The 14,408-nt window shown below is 43.2% G+C and overlaps 1 protein-coding gene across 1 annotated transcript in view; it reads left to right on the forward strand.

Moving 5' to 3' along the window:
• ZRANB3 (zinc finger RANBP2-type containing 3) overlaps positions 1–14,408 on the forward strand; it is a gene marked incomplete in the record, with an annotated part of 262,721 nt that overhangs the window by 236,417 nt on the left and 11,896 nt on the right. The window contains 3 exon segments of the mRNA XM_045164245.1: positions 3,554–3,636; positions 7,278–7,379; positions 8,527–8,669. Of these exon segments, the coding sequence (XP_045020180.1) occupies positions 3,554–3,636; positions 7,278–7,379; positions 8,527–8,669 (328 nt within the window).

Genomic DNA, 14,408 nt, shown 5'->3' on the forward strand with positions numbered 1-14,408 from the left:
CTTTTATTTTTTATTATTTTTGGTTGCACTGGGTCTTTGTTGGTGTATGTGGGCTTTCTCTAGTTGCAACAAGCTGGGGCCTCTCTCCATTGTGGCCTCTCTCCATTGTGGTGTGCAGGCTTCTCATTGCGGTGGCTTCTCTTGCTGTGGAGAACAGGCTGTAGGCACATGGGCACAGTAGTTGCAGCGTGCAGGCTCAAGAGTACAGGCTCAGTAGTTGTGGTGCACGGGCTTAATTTCTCTGTGGCATCTGGGATCTTCTCAGACCAGGGATCAAACCTGTGTCCCCTGCACTGGCAGGCGGATTCTTATCCACTGTACCACCAGGAACCCATACACATGAATTTCTTTTAAGTGGCTACAATTAATCAGCATATTTTATATTTTGAGTTTTGAGGGTTGTTGTTTTTTTAAGTAAAATGTTTTTAAGGAACATAATTTCAAGACTATGTGAATCATGACCAACCAACCATGTAGTGTCTCGGGTTTATTTACTTCTTTCCTTGATTCCATTCATTATTTATGGCTGCAGTGGTTGGCAAATACCAGCCTGTATGTCATCCATCACAATCTTTATGGGCCAGCTGGCAAAAGATTGTGAGTACTGTGGGGTTATTTTCTTTGTTACTCAGTTTGTGACCATAGTAACCAACAGGTTGATGTTTCATTATAACAACCCCAAAGTGTTCAGGATGGATTGTCAAAGTTTTTCTTTTAAGTTAGTTGCTGTTAAACATAGATATAGTTTAGAGTTGGATTAATAGCTCTAAAAAGATAAAAGTGTTAGTCACTCAATCGTATCCAACTCTTTGCAACATGTCCATGGGGTCATGGACTGTAGCCCACCAGGCTCCTCTGTCCATGGAATTCTCCAGGCAAGAATACTGGAGTGGGGCGCCATTCCCTTCCCCCAGGGCTCTTCCCATCGGCAGGCAGATTCTTTACTGTCTGAGCCACCAGGGAAGTTAAACATAGATATAATTCGGCATTGAATTCATAGCTCTAAAATGAAATGTTTATTAAGTATTTCTAAACTCTAGACATCTTCCTTCTGTACTCAGCTGTCCTTTCCTCTAATTCCTCAAGGTCTTCCCAAAACTATCTCACAATAGATTCTGTTCAGGTCTGTTAATTTTCGCGGCCTCTCAGTAGACCATCTGGACTCAGGCGTCTTGTCTCTAGTGCCCTCGTGTGTACTGCGACAGTGCCCCCAGCGAGGAGGAAACCATTGCTTTCGGACAGTGTCCAGGTCAGCGAACAAAAATCAGACCCAGAGTCAGCGACTGGCACTTGTCGTCAGCTGGGCCATGAGACTGTCCATCTACAGCAAGGAAATACTTGCTTGTTAGTTACAAATTGGTCCCTTGATGAAGACGTATGTTAGCTTTACCTACACATTCTTTTCGAAAATCACTAGACTTGAAGAAATTCTATTCTGCTGGTGAAATTTGCATTGGCCTCATCCAGTAAACAATGCTGGTATTTTCCCCTACACCTATTCCCTCTTCTTTTTTTCTCTCTTTACTTCTCAGATCACTGGGCTGCAAAAGTGATATTCTTCACATCTTCCCACTGACATGGATTTCCTTGAAAAACAAGAAAGAGAAGGGACATTGTAGTAAGATGCTTCTACCCATGTATGCTCTTTTAGAACCAGAGTGACGTATACCACTCTGGAATTGTAGCTTCATTCTAACTGGAATTCTAAGGGTCTAGAAGGAAGGCCGTATCTTCAAAAGATGCTATCTGGTGTTTGGAACCATTAAATTATACTACCTGAAAAAAATGAAAAATACATTCCCTGATGTAACTAGTAGCTACCAAAAAACATCAGCTGATTTGGAGTTGTTCTCATAAGGCTTTTTATCGAAGAGTGACTTCTGATCTTTAAGCATTAACCACAGTTCTTCAAATCTGGAGACAGTGATTATGGTAGGCACTTATTTTATGTACATTAAGAAAGAAAAAGATGGGACTTCCCTGGTGGTGTAGTGGATAGCAATCCACCTGCCAATGCAGAGGACACAAGTTAAATCTCCAGTCTGGGAATATTCCACGTGCCTTGGGGCAACTAAGCCCGTGTGCCACAACTATTGAGCCCATAGACTAGAGCCTGTGCTCCACACAGGAGAAGCCAACCCAATAAGAAGCCTGAGCACTGCAACTAGAGAGTAGCCCCCAGTTGCCATAACTAGAGAGAAGCTTGCTCAGCAATGAAGACGCACAGCCAAAATAAAGAAACAAACTGCCGGTTTCACTTTGACACAGTAACTGGTCATCCCTCCAGCCATGTGTGTTTGCTTCTTTAATAACAAATTTATGCTTTCTCATCCTGTATGCAAGTTTTTGGTGTACATGATAACTTTTCATTTCAATCCCAAACCACAGTAAAACATGTTGAAGACGTTTTGAAGGTCACCAGAATCAACACTCAGAAATGCCAACGCGTGCATCTCAAGCGCAGCGCTGAAGTGGCAACAGTGCTGCAGTTGTAACTGAGCTCGTGCCCAGGCAGTGAGAACCACCTAACGGCTGTCCCCTGGCCAAGCACAGTTGTAAAATGCCAAGGCGCTTGACTGGAAGACATGCCAATTTCAGAGATATTCAAGTGTGGGGAAAGCATGCATTTTTGAATTTATGAAATATGGGGATAATCCACAGTCTAAGTTTGTAAAGTGACTGATGTCTCGATTAGAAATATTCAAATAGATGATACTGCAAATAAATCATAGACTTGTATATCTTGAAAAATACTTTAAAGGGTCACTGAGGAACCATGGCAGAAGTTAAGAGCATAGGCTCTGGAGCTAGATTACTGGGCTCTGTTACCAGTGGCCTTGGGCAGACTGATGTGCCTTGCTTCCCTCCTCTGTAAGACGCACAACTTGTTTCTGAGAGGTGTTAATATAAGTACGTAGACCAGTACCAGGCACATTGTTAGTGCTTGATAAGTGCTAACTAATTATTATTTAGATCTGCTTGGATAACCCTATCCTTTCCACAGAATATATTGGTCAGTAGGACTGAGAAAAAAAAATAAACAGAGACGATGAGAAAGACGTCTTGTTCACTCATCTCCTTTTGTGAATGTGAGGCACCAGGCCATAAGGCATCACTCATTCAAGTGGCCCTCAACATAGTAGTCTTGCTGCAGATAATAAAAATGGTGTTCATTCAGTCTCAACTTAAACCCTCTGCAGCAATAGGAATAGATATTAGACTCCTTCAAGACTGATAGGGACTCTTTCAGGGTAGGAAATTCTCCCTTATGCCTAATGCTTATCTTTTATAAAGCAAATGCTGAATTTCTTTTTTTTTTTTTTTTCTTGTTGGGTCATTAGCAAAAGTTCCAAAACAACTGGTTACCATATAAACCAGTATGTTCTTAGATCACCTGCCATGTTTATTTCATGCCCAGGTACATGTTCTTTGTTCAGTGTGCTGATATATTTGATAAAACTCTTTCATTATCCTAACCCACATAGGATTAAAGTAAGCTGTTCTGGGTAGAGGGTAGATATGCCTTCAGGTTCTTTTTTATCTTCTTCATTAGAACAGTTGAAGAACTGGCCAGTGTATGATACCCTGATGTTTTGTGCAAGTAAGAATACTGACCGGATTCATGTCTATACTAAGGTAGGCATCATGTGGATTCTGGAAACATACCCAAGGCTTCCTTTTTTTCATGTTCCAATGGAGATAATTTTATTAGCAGTGAGATGGGTAGTGAGTTCTTTTCCTACTTAAAGCTAATTCTTAGATTCCTCTGTTAAATCTAAAGACAAAGAGTGGCAAACAGCTTCGTAGTTAGAGTGCAGACTCTAGGGCCAGGGTGCCTAAGTTCAGATCTGTTACTGACTGTGGAATCTTGTGCCTGTTTCCTCAGCTATAAAATATGGAGTGGTCATTGCCAGGACAAAATAAGCTAACTCCTGGGAGGCCCTTAGCACAGTGCCTGGCCCTGGTGAACTCTCACTCCGAGTCGCCTCCTGCACTGATCCTGCAGCAACAGCAGCAGTAGCATCCTCACAGAAGCCTAAGCCTGCCCACACATGCTGAGTAACTCTGCTGCTGCTGCTAAGTCGCTTCAGTCGTGTCTGACTCTGTGCGACCCCATAGACAGCAGTTCACCAGGCTCCGCTGTCCCTGGGATTCTCCAGGCAAGAACACTGGAGTGGGTTGAGTAACTCTAGAAAGCTTTAATAATATGACTGCTCATGGCCTGGGTTAGCAGCGCTCAAACTTTTCAGTCACAGGACCTCTTAGCACTCCTAAAATTTGTTGGGGACCCAAAGACCTTTTGCAACCCCATGGGCCATAGCCTACCAGGCTTCTGGTCCATGGGATTTTACAGGCAAGAATACTGGAATGGGTTACCATTTCCTTCTCAGGGAATCTTCCTAACCTAGGGATGGAACCCATGTTTCCTGAATTGGTAGATAGATTCTTTACCACTGAGCCACCAGGGAAACCCCATGTGGGTCATATCTCTTGTGAAATTAAAATAGAAACACTTTAAAATATTTATCCATGTGAAACTAGCAGTAATAGGGCTTACCTGGTGGTGCAGTGGATGAGAATCCGCCTGCCAATGCAGGGGACACGGGTTTAATCCGTGGGTCAGGAAGATTCCGCATGCCGTGGGGCAGCTAAGCCTGTGCTGCACAACTACTGAGCCCACAAGCACTCTAGAGGCTGCAAGCGTCCGCCACCAAGCCTGCGCGCTGAAGCGACTGAGCCCCATGCGCCTGGAGCCTGTGCTCTGCCACAGGAGGAGCCGCCACAGTGAAGCCTGTGCCCCGTAAGAGCAGCTCCCAACAACTAGAGAAAAGCCCGGCGCAGCAGCGAAGACCAAGCACAACCAAAAATAAAGGAATAAACAATAATTAACAAACTAGCAATAATAAATCCACTGCATACTTATATAAGAAAAAAAAAAGACGCATATCTCTGTGAAAAATAATTATAATTTCCAAAACAAAAATAATGTTTAGTGAGAAGACTGGCATTGTTTTACATCTTTAGCAGTTTCTCCTGAAGTCATAATAGAAGACGGTGGGATTCTCAGATCTGCCTCTGCGTGGAAAACTTCCCTGGACATTCCTAAGAGAATAACAGTGGAAAAGGCAAACGGTGTTGCACTAGTATTATAAAACTTATGTCTCTCTGGATCTTCTCACAGGGTCTTGGAGACCATGTGAGAATCTTTGGCCAAGGTTCACTAGTGTGAGTATTTGAGAAAAAAAAAATTACTGAGATTTATGAACACTTTTGCTTGATCTACAGTTTCAAACTTCTAATCTTTACAAATATCATAAAATAGGATTTGTGAGTTTTTAAACACATGGGCCATTCTATTGAAATGATGTCATTTTAAAGATAAGTTAGGTTGGGCCTGCCCAAACTCAATTATGGGTTTTCTGCTAAACCAAATTATTAGATACAGATAGATGCTGTACCATGTAATAATCGTCAGTTCTAACTGAATATTAGAAGATACTGCTAGAAGATTAGGAGACGGCTAGGATCATGAACACCAGAAGCTCCAAGCAGCCTCCACTGTGGGACCACTGCCAAGAGCGACATCAAGAATGAAAATAGGCAGGACACGTTTCCCTTAAAGGCTTCAGCCTTGGTCTGCCATGTGGAACTTTTGACTCGGGGAGCACCAAGAAGCCCTCCACTCCTCTAGAGACAGGTCTAAGTGTCTGAGCCACCTCCTGCCCCTTGTGAGACCATCACCTAAGAATAACAGAGAATGGCTCTCCCAGGGGCTAGAAGGTCAAGAATCCAGAAGGCAGACCCCAGGCAGAGCACACACACAAGTTCAGAAGCCCTTAAACTTCTTACTGTGCACGGTGAAGGCTCTGCATCCTGGATCATCATGTCGGGGTCTTTCCTCCTCTGCTGGAGACTGGAGAGAAGCTGCAAATGGTAGAGGGTAGAGTGTGCCTTCGTTGTAGTTCAGTTGCTAAGTCGTGTCCTACTCTTTGTGACCCCATGGACTGCAGCACGCCAGGCTTCCACGTCCTTCACCATCTCCCAGAACTCTGATCAAACTCAGGTCCACTGCATCAGTGATGCCATCCAACCAACTAATCCTTTGGTGCCCCCTTCTCCTCCTGCCCTCAATCTTTCCCAACATCAGAGTCTTCCAATGAGTTGGCTCTTAGCATCAGGTGGCCAAAGTATTGGAGGTTTAGCTTCAGCACCAGTCCTTCTAATGAATATTCAGGGTTGATTTCCTTCACGATTGACCAGTTTGATCTCCTTGCTGTCCCAGGGACTGTCAAGAGTCTTCTCCAACCCCATAGTTTGAAAGCATCAATTCTTCAGCACTCAGCCTTCTTTATGGTCCAACTCACATCCTACGAGAACCCCTGAGCAGTATGAAAAGCAGTGTGCCTGCCACCAAGCAAATAGCTCAGCTACCTTCCTGACCTCTCTCAACAGTCTCAAGTGCATTTTTACCACTCTTCTAAATACTTATGTGTCCCCTTGCCATGAAACATTATTCAATCAATTTTCCAAACTGGAGACACTAAGCAGTTCAAATGTCAACAGGGATTTTCACAGCTACAGGAGAGTTCAGAAGAAAGCTTTTCTGTTCACCTTAGGAGACCTGAAATAAAACCTAGAAACAGAAATTCATATAAAAACCCCCATTCAGTGCCTAAAAGAACACTCTTTAAAAGGAAGAGCAGTAACAGATGTTTAGCATCTTACGTCATGTTAATAGTATACCTCTAAACTGTTCACTTCAGCCAGAACCCCATGTCTAATGGGAGTTCACTTCAGCTAGAACCCCAGCCAGAATAACAATTACACATCTGAACTTTTAATCACTATGTAAGTACTTTTTGTGTATTTTTCTTTCCCCAAAGTGATTGTGGTAACTAACATTTCTTTCTGGCTGAGAGAATTAGGCAGAATATGGGTTCAACTTTTGTTTGTACGGTAGATTTCTATATACAGAGATTCTTCTTTCGCTTTATAAAAAAAATACTTCATGTTTGACTGATGACACCTCTCTACATGGTATGGCTTACCCTTAGACCAAATGTAGTGGGGGCTCTCAGAGGGCCTGGCCCCCTCCTGGGCTCCGTATCCTCTCAGTGGGGGCAGTATGGGTAGAATCTTGTCTGGAATGAGCTGCCTCAGTTTATCAGTTTAGAAGACTGGGCATGAAATGCAATAATAGCATTCTTTACTTTTAAAATAATTATTAGTGCCTACAGACAAAATGGATTAATACTGCCTTCCTCATCTATAATCAGGATGGAAACCAGATGAACTGTAATTTCATTCCTTTGGATATAAAATTAGACCTGTGGGAAGATTTACCAGCAAGCTTTCAGCTGAAACAAAATCGCTCCCTGGTAAGAACCATCCTGCACATTTGTTCTGAATGAAAATTTGTCGAGTAATTTTAAAGACCATTTTTGAGTTTGATAAAAGCAGAGCAGCCTGTGGCCTGCTGCAGTCAGATCACTGGGTGCACTTCAATCAGTCCAGGCAGTGCCTATGAATTACCAGGATAAACGTGAAATCTGTTACCCTGGCGAACGATCACACCTCGGGTTGCTGTTTCTGTGGATAGACTCATCCTCACGTCATTTATTTCCTCATTCACAGGATTAGCAGCTGTGAGGTTGGTGTCTGACAGAATCACACTTTATCTTTGTAGGTTAAGTTCTAACACTGACGAGCTCTGAGAGCAGGGATAACACCATGTGGGGGGACTCCATTCCTTATGGGAAGCAGGCACAGGCCATGGACCTGCTGGAGAGGCCTTAGTTCTGATCTGTGCTGACTGATCTTCACTGCTAAGGAGGGTCAGCGTGTGTGGGGGCTGAGCCAGCATGCAGCATAGTCCTGTTTACAAGAATACAGTGATTATGTTTTTGCATTTGAGCAGAAATGAAAACATTGGCCATGGTCGGCTGCACCCATCGTAAAAGAAAAAGTAGCCATGAGCTGTTTTCTTTGGTGTCATCTAATGCTGATGCTCAGATTACCAGAAAATAGCCAATTATGTATAACTGACTAATAAGTAACAGTAGCCTTAATGAAATGTCCCAGATTTATTACTGATGGCTTTCTTCCCGTGAGAGTTCAGGCAGTCAGCTACAAACGACGCCCAGATATTGCACCGTCACCACCAAAGACCCACTGTCCCCAAAATCCAGTTTTGCCTCGGCCACCATTGGGGTATGTGCGCTTTTGGTGTCAGCGAGCACGTTATTGCTGTTGGTCTCTGTGCATGAAGGACATGTGCTGAGTGTCCTAAATGGTGTCTATAGAGAGCTGATGGCTTGGAAGTGACCTCTGCAGAACTGGCCGTAGATGGTTCACAACAAAGGTAGGAAAACTGCATCAAACTGAAGAAAACCTTAAACTGTGAGACTCAAAGCCTGTTTGGGGTTATGGTAAAACATCCGTTTTCAGATGCTATACGTAGCCTCGCTTTCAAAGGAAGATGCCTGGCGAGCTGTACACTCTTTTCATTATCTCATTTTCCGCCAGATCTTGAGGTTTGTTCGAGAATGGAATAGTCTAACTGCCATGAAGCAGAAGATAATCAGGAAAAGCGGGCAGCTGTTCCGCAGCCCAGTTCTGGCTCTGGAAGAGATCGCAAAGCAGCAAACCAAACCAAACAGTACTAAGAGGTATGAGTTGTCTTTCTTCATTTTGTATTTTATTGTTTGTCATAGTTATTTCTACAGGAGTGTCAGACATTTTATGTAACCACTAACAAAATTCTGATGGATTAAGAGAATACAATACATAAAAAGACAGCGTATTTAGTAGCAACATAATTAGATATTTTGTGAATTTGGTCACATCTGCTGGGGAAAATCAAAGTGTCTGGATCTTGCTCCCTATTAGTCCTGCTCATCAAGAGAGAGGCCAGACTTACAGGTTGATCGTGCTCTTGGGATGTGAATCTTGGGTGTGATACAGGGTGGTAGCTGCTTCTGTTTGATGTACCACCACCCAAGTAGGCTGTGCATGTGTGCTCAGCTGCATCCGACTCTTTGTGACCCCACGGACTGTAGCCCACCAGGCGCCTCTGTCCATGGGATTTTCCAGGCGAGAATACTGAAGTGGGTTGCCATTTCCTCCTCCAGGGGATCTTCCCAACCCAGGAATCGAACCCGTGTCTCTTGTGTCTCCTGCACTGGTAGGCAGGTTCTTAACTACTGCGCCACCTGGGAAGCCCCTACTAGGGGAAGGTAGCAATTATCATGCCCTTGGTTGGAAACAAAGTAATAGGAAAGGTTTAATATCTCAGGTTTGTAACTGTTTCACCTTCATCATGACAGTTCAGTTCAGTTGCTCAGTCGTGTCCAACACTTTGCAACCTCATGAATCGCAGCACCCCAGGCCTCCCTGTCCATCACCAACTCCCGGAGTTCACCCAGACTCACGTCCATCAAGTCAGTGATGCCATCCAGCCATCTCATCCTCTGTTGTCCCCTTCTCCTCCTGCCCCTAATCCCTCCCAGCATCAGAGTCTTTTCCAATGAGTCAACTCTTCGCATGAGGTAGCCAAAGTACTGGAGTTTCAGCTTTAGCATCATTCCTTCCCAAGAAATCCCAGGGCTGATCTCCTTCAAAATGGACTGGTTGGATCTCCTTGCAGTCCAAGGGACTCTCAGGAGTCTTCTCCAACACCACAGTTCAAAAGCATCGATTTCTCGGTGCTCAGCTTTCTTCACAGTCCAACTCTCACATCCATACATGACCACTGGAAAAACCATAGCCTTGACTAGACAGACCTTTGTTGGCAAAGTAATGTCTCTGCTTTTCAATATGCTATCTAGGTTGGTCATAACTTTCCTTCCAAGGAGTAAGCGTCTTTTAATTTCATGGCTGCAGTCACCATCTGCAGTGATTTTGGAGCCCAGAAAAATAAAGTCTGACACTGTTTCCACTGTTTCCCCATCTATTTCCCATGAAGTGATGGAACCAGATGCCATGATCTTAGTTTTCTGAATGTTGAGCTTTAAGCCAACTTTTTCACTCTCCTGTTTCACTTTCATCAAGAGGCTTTTTAGTTCCTCTTCACTTTCTGCCATAAGGGTGATGTCATCTGCATATCTGAGGTTATGGATATTTCTCCTGGCAATCTTGATTCCAGCTTGTGCTTCTTCCAGCCCAGCATTTCTCATGATGTACTCTGCCTTTCAAATCTCTACATACTCCATTTCCTTTCTCAGCAGCAGCAGCAGCATCTTTGCCTCACAGAGACATCCCCTTGTGTGATCTGAAATCCCCATTCTCTGTAGACTCTTTGTCAGTGTGAAGCAAAGATACTTGGGAAAAGCGGGCAGCTGTTCTACAGCCCAGCTCTCGTTTTGGAAGAGATCACAAAGCACCAAACCAAGCAGCACTATTTCAGGAAAAGGCCCTTTCTTTAGCTCTTGCTTTCTTCATATACCTGTAATCTCTCTTCATCCTCACATCCAGCATTTCTATCATCTCCAGCTTTTTCTATGCACATGGGTGACAAAAATCCATTAACTGTATCCAGTACAGTTAGTTAAGTACATTAAATCCTCATACTGTGAAGACCTCTTCTGCTGTCTCAAAATATCATAAGTGAGAACATGGAAAATCGTTAAGGGTAAAAATAAGTGTATAAAAAAGTTGTTGTGTTCAGTTACTCAGTCTTGTCTAACTCTTTGCAGCCACATGGACTGCAAAGCTCATTAAGCTCCTCTGCCCATGGGATTTCCCAGGCAAGAATACTGGAGTAGGCTGCCATGCCCTCCTCCAGAGGATCTTCCCGACCCAGGGGTTGAACTCACATCTCCCACATCTCCTGCATTGGCAGGCAGATTCTTTACCACTGGTACCACTTGGGAGGCCTGTAAAAAAAAATGGATGGAGACACAAATATATGTAATTGCTATTAGCAACATAGTGTTGGGGAAGATAGCTTAGGAACTAGTGTCAGAGGTTTTTCTAACACATGGTTCTCAGCTGGAGGCAGTTTCTTCTGTGGTTGCAATCTTAGGGGTCATTTTTTAGATTTTCATGATTAGGGGATACAGCTGAGACCATCTATTGGGTTGAGGCCTGGGGTACTGCCAAAAATCCTGCAGTGAACGGGGCCACTCTTCCAAACAGTTACCTGTTTCACAATGTCACTGGTGCCACTGCTGTGAAATCTGACTCTAGACCGTATGATTAGGGGATTTGTGAAGACTGTAGGGACTTTATACTTCCCGCTGGGATTACAGACTCATGTGACTAAAAATAAAGCAAGGAACCATACATGAATGAATGAGGTCAGGTATAAAACTAGAAAAGGATGGGGTAAGGGGTAAAACTATAGCAAACTAGAAAGTAATAACCTATATAATGTCACACAAATTTAGATTTAAAAAGTAAACACTGTGTGAGTCACGTAAAGCCCTGTGACTAGTTGGGTTTATCCATGAGCTGTCAGTTTTGGACTCTTGCCTCAACTCTTTTGCACTGGTTGGCTTTTCCCATGACTATGTATTACTTTATATAAAAATATACGTACACACACACCTACACACATATAACAAAAAACACACCCGTTTTGTTTTTCTCAATACTTCTTCCAGTCCTCTCCTTCTTTCCATTTTTGTAACCATGGTCTTAGTTGAAGTATTGGTCTTCTCTTTACACAATCATAGTTCCCTTCTTAACTGAATTCACAGCTCATTCCAGCCACTTCTAACACATTCTGTTATTTCTTCTCCAGTAGACATGGAAGCACCGCCTAAGAAAGACAGCTGGTCAGGGTGTAAAAGCAAAAGTCATAAAATCAGTGCAAGCCTAAGTCAGATACACAGTATTATTTATAAATATTATATGTAGGTGATATATTAAAGATAAAGCTGTGTTAAAAAGCAGTGGAGTAAGTAGTCAGATTTATATTTTTAAGAGCTCCCCCTGGCCCCAGTTGGAAGATTAGATTCAAAGGGCACGACTCGAAGTGGGAGACAAGTGGCATTAGCTTCCTGTTGCTGCCCTAACCAATCACCCCAAATTTAGCAGCTTAAAATAACAGGAATTTATTATCTCCCAATTTTTTAAGTCAGGAGTCTGAGTTGACCCTACTTATTTCTCTGCTCTGGATTTTATAGACTGAAAAAAAGATACTGGCTGGCTCGGTTCTTAATGATAGTCTGGGAAGGATACATTTCCACACTTATTCAGGTTGTTGACTGAATTCAGTTTCTTCTGGCTGTAGGACTTTGTTTTTCTTGCTGACTATTGACAGGGGAGCCACCCTCTGCTTCTAGAGGCTTTTTTTTAGTTCTAGCACATAGGCCCCTATGTCTCAGAATCAGCAATGATGTGTCAAATACTTCTCATGCTTGGAATTAATCCCTTTCTGTTTTGTTTTTGTTTTTTTGGAATTGCTCCCTTTCTTAAGGTCAACTGATTATTAACCTTAATTACATCTGCAAAATCCCTTTGCAACATTACCTGGGTGAGTGTTCAATTGAATACCAGAAGATGGGACTCCTAGACAGAGATATCTTTAAATTATAGTTGACCTGGGAAAATAAGATAGGGGCTTATACTGAGGCATTAGAAATGGGAATGGAGGAGAGAGAATGAGGAGAGGTATTAAGGAGATAGATCCAAAGACCTTGGTCACTAATGAGAGAGAGGTGGGAGAGAGGGCTCCAGGGACATGGACTTAGCAGAGCCAGGAAAATGAAACACGTGCTTCTGCAGAGGGTGAAGACAGAGGAAGCATGCTGATTCTGGCTGCGGAACCCTCATCGCAGTGAACTGAAGTGTGTCTGCCTGAGAGCAGGTGTGAAAGGGGCAACACAAGAGCACTGAATGGAAGTCTGTGTGGGGAACAGGCAGATGCTGGATACCTCGCCCTCTCACCATCCTGCCAGTTTACCTTCTGTTGCTGTTCAGTTGCTAAGTCGAGTCTGACTCTTTGCAACCCCATGGACTGCAGCAGGCCAGGCTTCCCTGTCCTTCACTATCTCCCAGAGTTTGCTCAAATTTTGTCCATTGAGGCAGTGATGCCATCCAACCTTCTCATCCTCTGTTGCCCTCCTCTCCTCTTGCCCTCAATCTTTCCCAGCATCAGAGTTTTTTCCAGTGAGGCGGCTCTTCACATCAGGTGACTAAAGTATTGGAGCTTCAGCTTCAGCACCAGTCCTTCCAATGAATATTCAGGGTTGATTTCCTTCACGATTGACTGGTTTGATCTCCCTGCAGACCAAAGGACTCTCAAGAGTCTTGTCCAACGCCACAGTTCAAAAACATCAATTCTTTGGCACTCGGCCTTCTTTATAATCCAACTCTCACATCCCTTCATAACTACTAGAAAAACCATAACTTTGACTATATAAACCTTTGTTGGCAAAGTGATGTCTCTGCTTTTTAATACACTATCTAGGTTTGACATAGCTTTTCTTCCAAAGAGCGTCTTTTAATTTTGTGGCTGCAGTCCCCATCCACAGTGATTTTGGAGCCCAAGAAAATATAGTTTTCTTTCCAGAGAAACTATACCAGAGAGGCAGCCGTCTTGGAAACATCAGGCTTAGTGGAGACAAAGAGAGAAGTGTTACGCTAGAAACTAAACTCCCTAGATCCCTGTATTGGCTCAGCTGCCACACCAACAGCCATATTTTAATTTAGAATAGGCAGGAGATTAGAGGAGTCATCTCTGAAAAGATGGACTAGCCTCAGAATGAAGACAAAGATATATTACTTTGGGGGAATTCTCCCAAAAGCAATAACTAGATCTCCCAGTGTGATTATTTGTCCATTTGTTTGCAGGCTACACCCAAGCTCAGAGGTTGCAGTCAGCTTTTGAGCAGCTCACTCTAAAAGCCAGTATCAGCAGCCATTGTATAGGTTCCTAAGTGGGTTCCCACTTGTTGGAGGGCAGGCCTGATTCAGTTTGAAACCTGTGGGTTTAGAATACTAACTTTTTATCATATAGCCACAGCTGGTCAGGTCGGCAGCCTTGAGCCCAGCACTGTTCTCATTGGTGCAGGCCACTTTCCAACTCACTCCTCTCTTATTGCAAAACTTCCATGGTCCATCTTCCATGACCATCCTCATCCCAGAATTACTTCAGGAGACAACATTCTTCCTTCACTATTTGTCAAAATTGGGATTCACCATAATCTGTTTGAAAGTTGGTATGCTTATGAACTTAGCAAACCTCAATGGAAAATTAAATATTGGTAACACAACTACGTTTGAAAAGTTGTCAACAAACCCACTATGAGGCTGGTTGATCTGTTTCTTGTAGTTGCCAAACATTTGTACTTAAACGTCTCGTAGGAAAGCCAGAGGTTATTTTTAGTTCTTAAATCTCTGAATAAATTTCTCAGCATCTTTTAAAGTTACTGAATTATGTTTCTAAGCTTTTAAACATTGAA

This window comes from Bubalus bubalis, chromosome 2 (assembly GCF_019923935.1).
Source record: "Bubalus bubalis isolate 160015118507 breed Murrah chromosome 2, NDDB_SH_1, whole genome shotgun sequence".
NCBI lineage: Eukaryota > Metazoa > Chordata > Mammalia > Artiodactyla > Bovidae > Bubalus > Bubalus bubalis.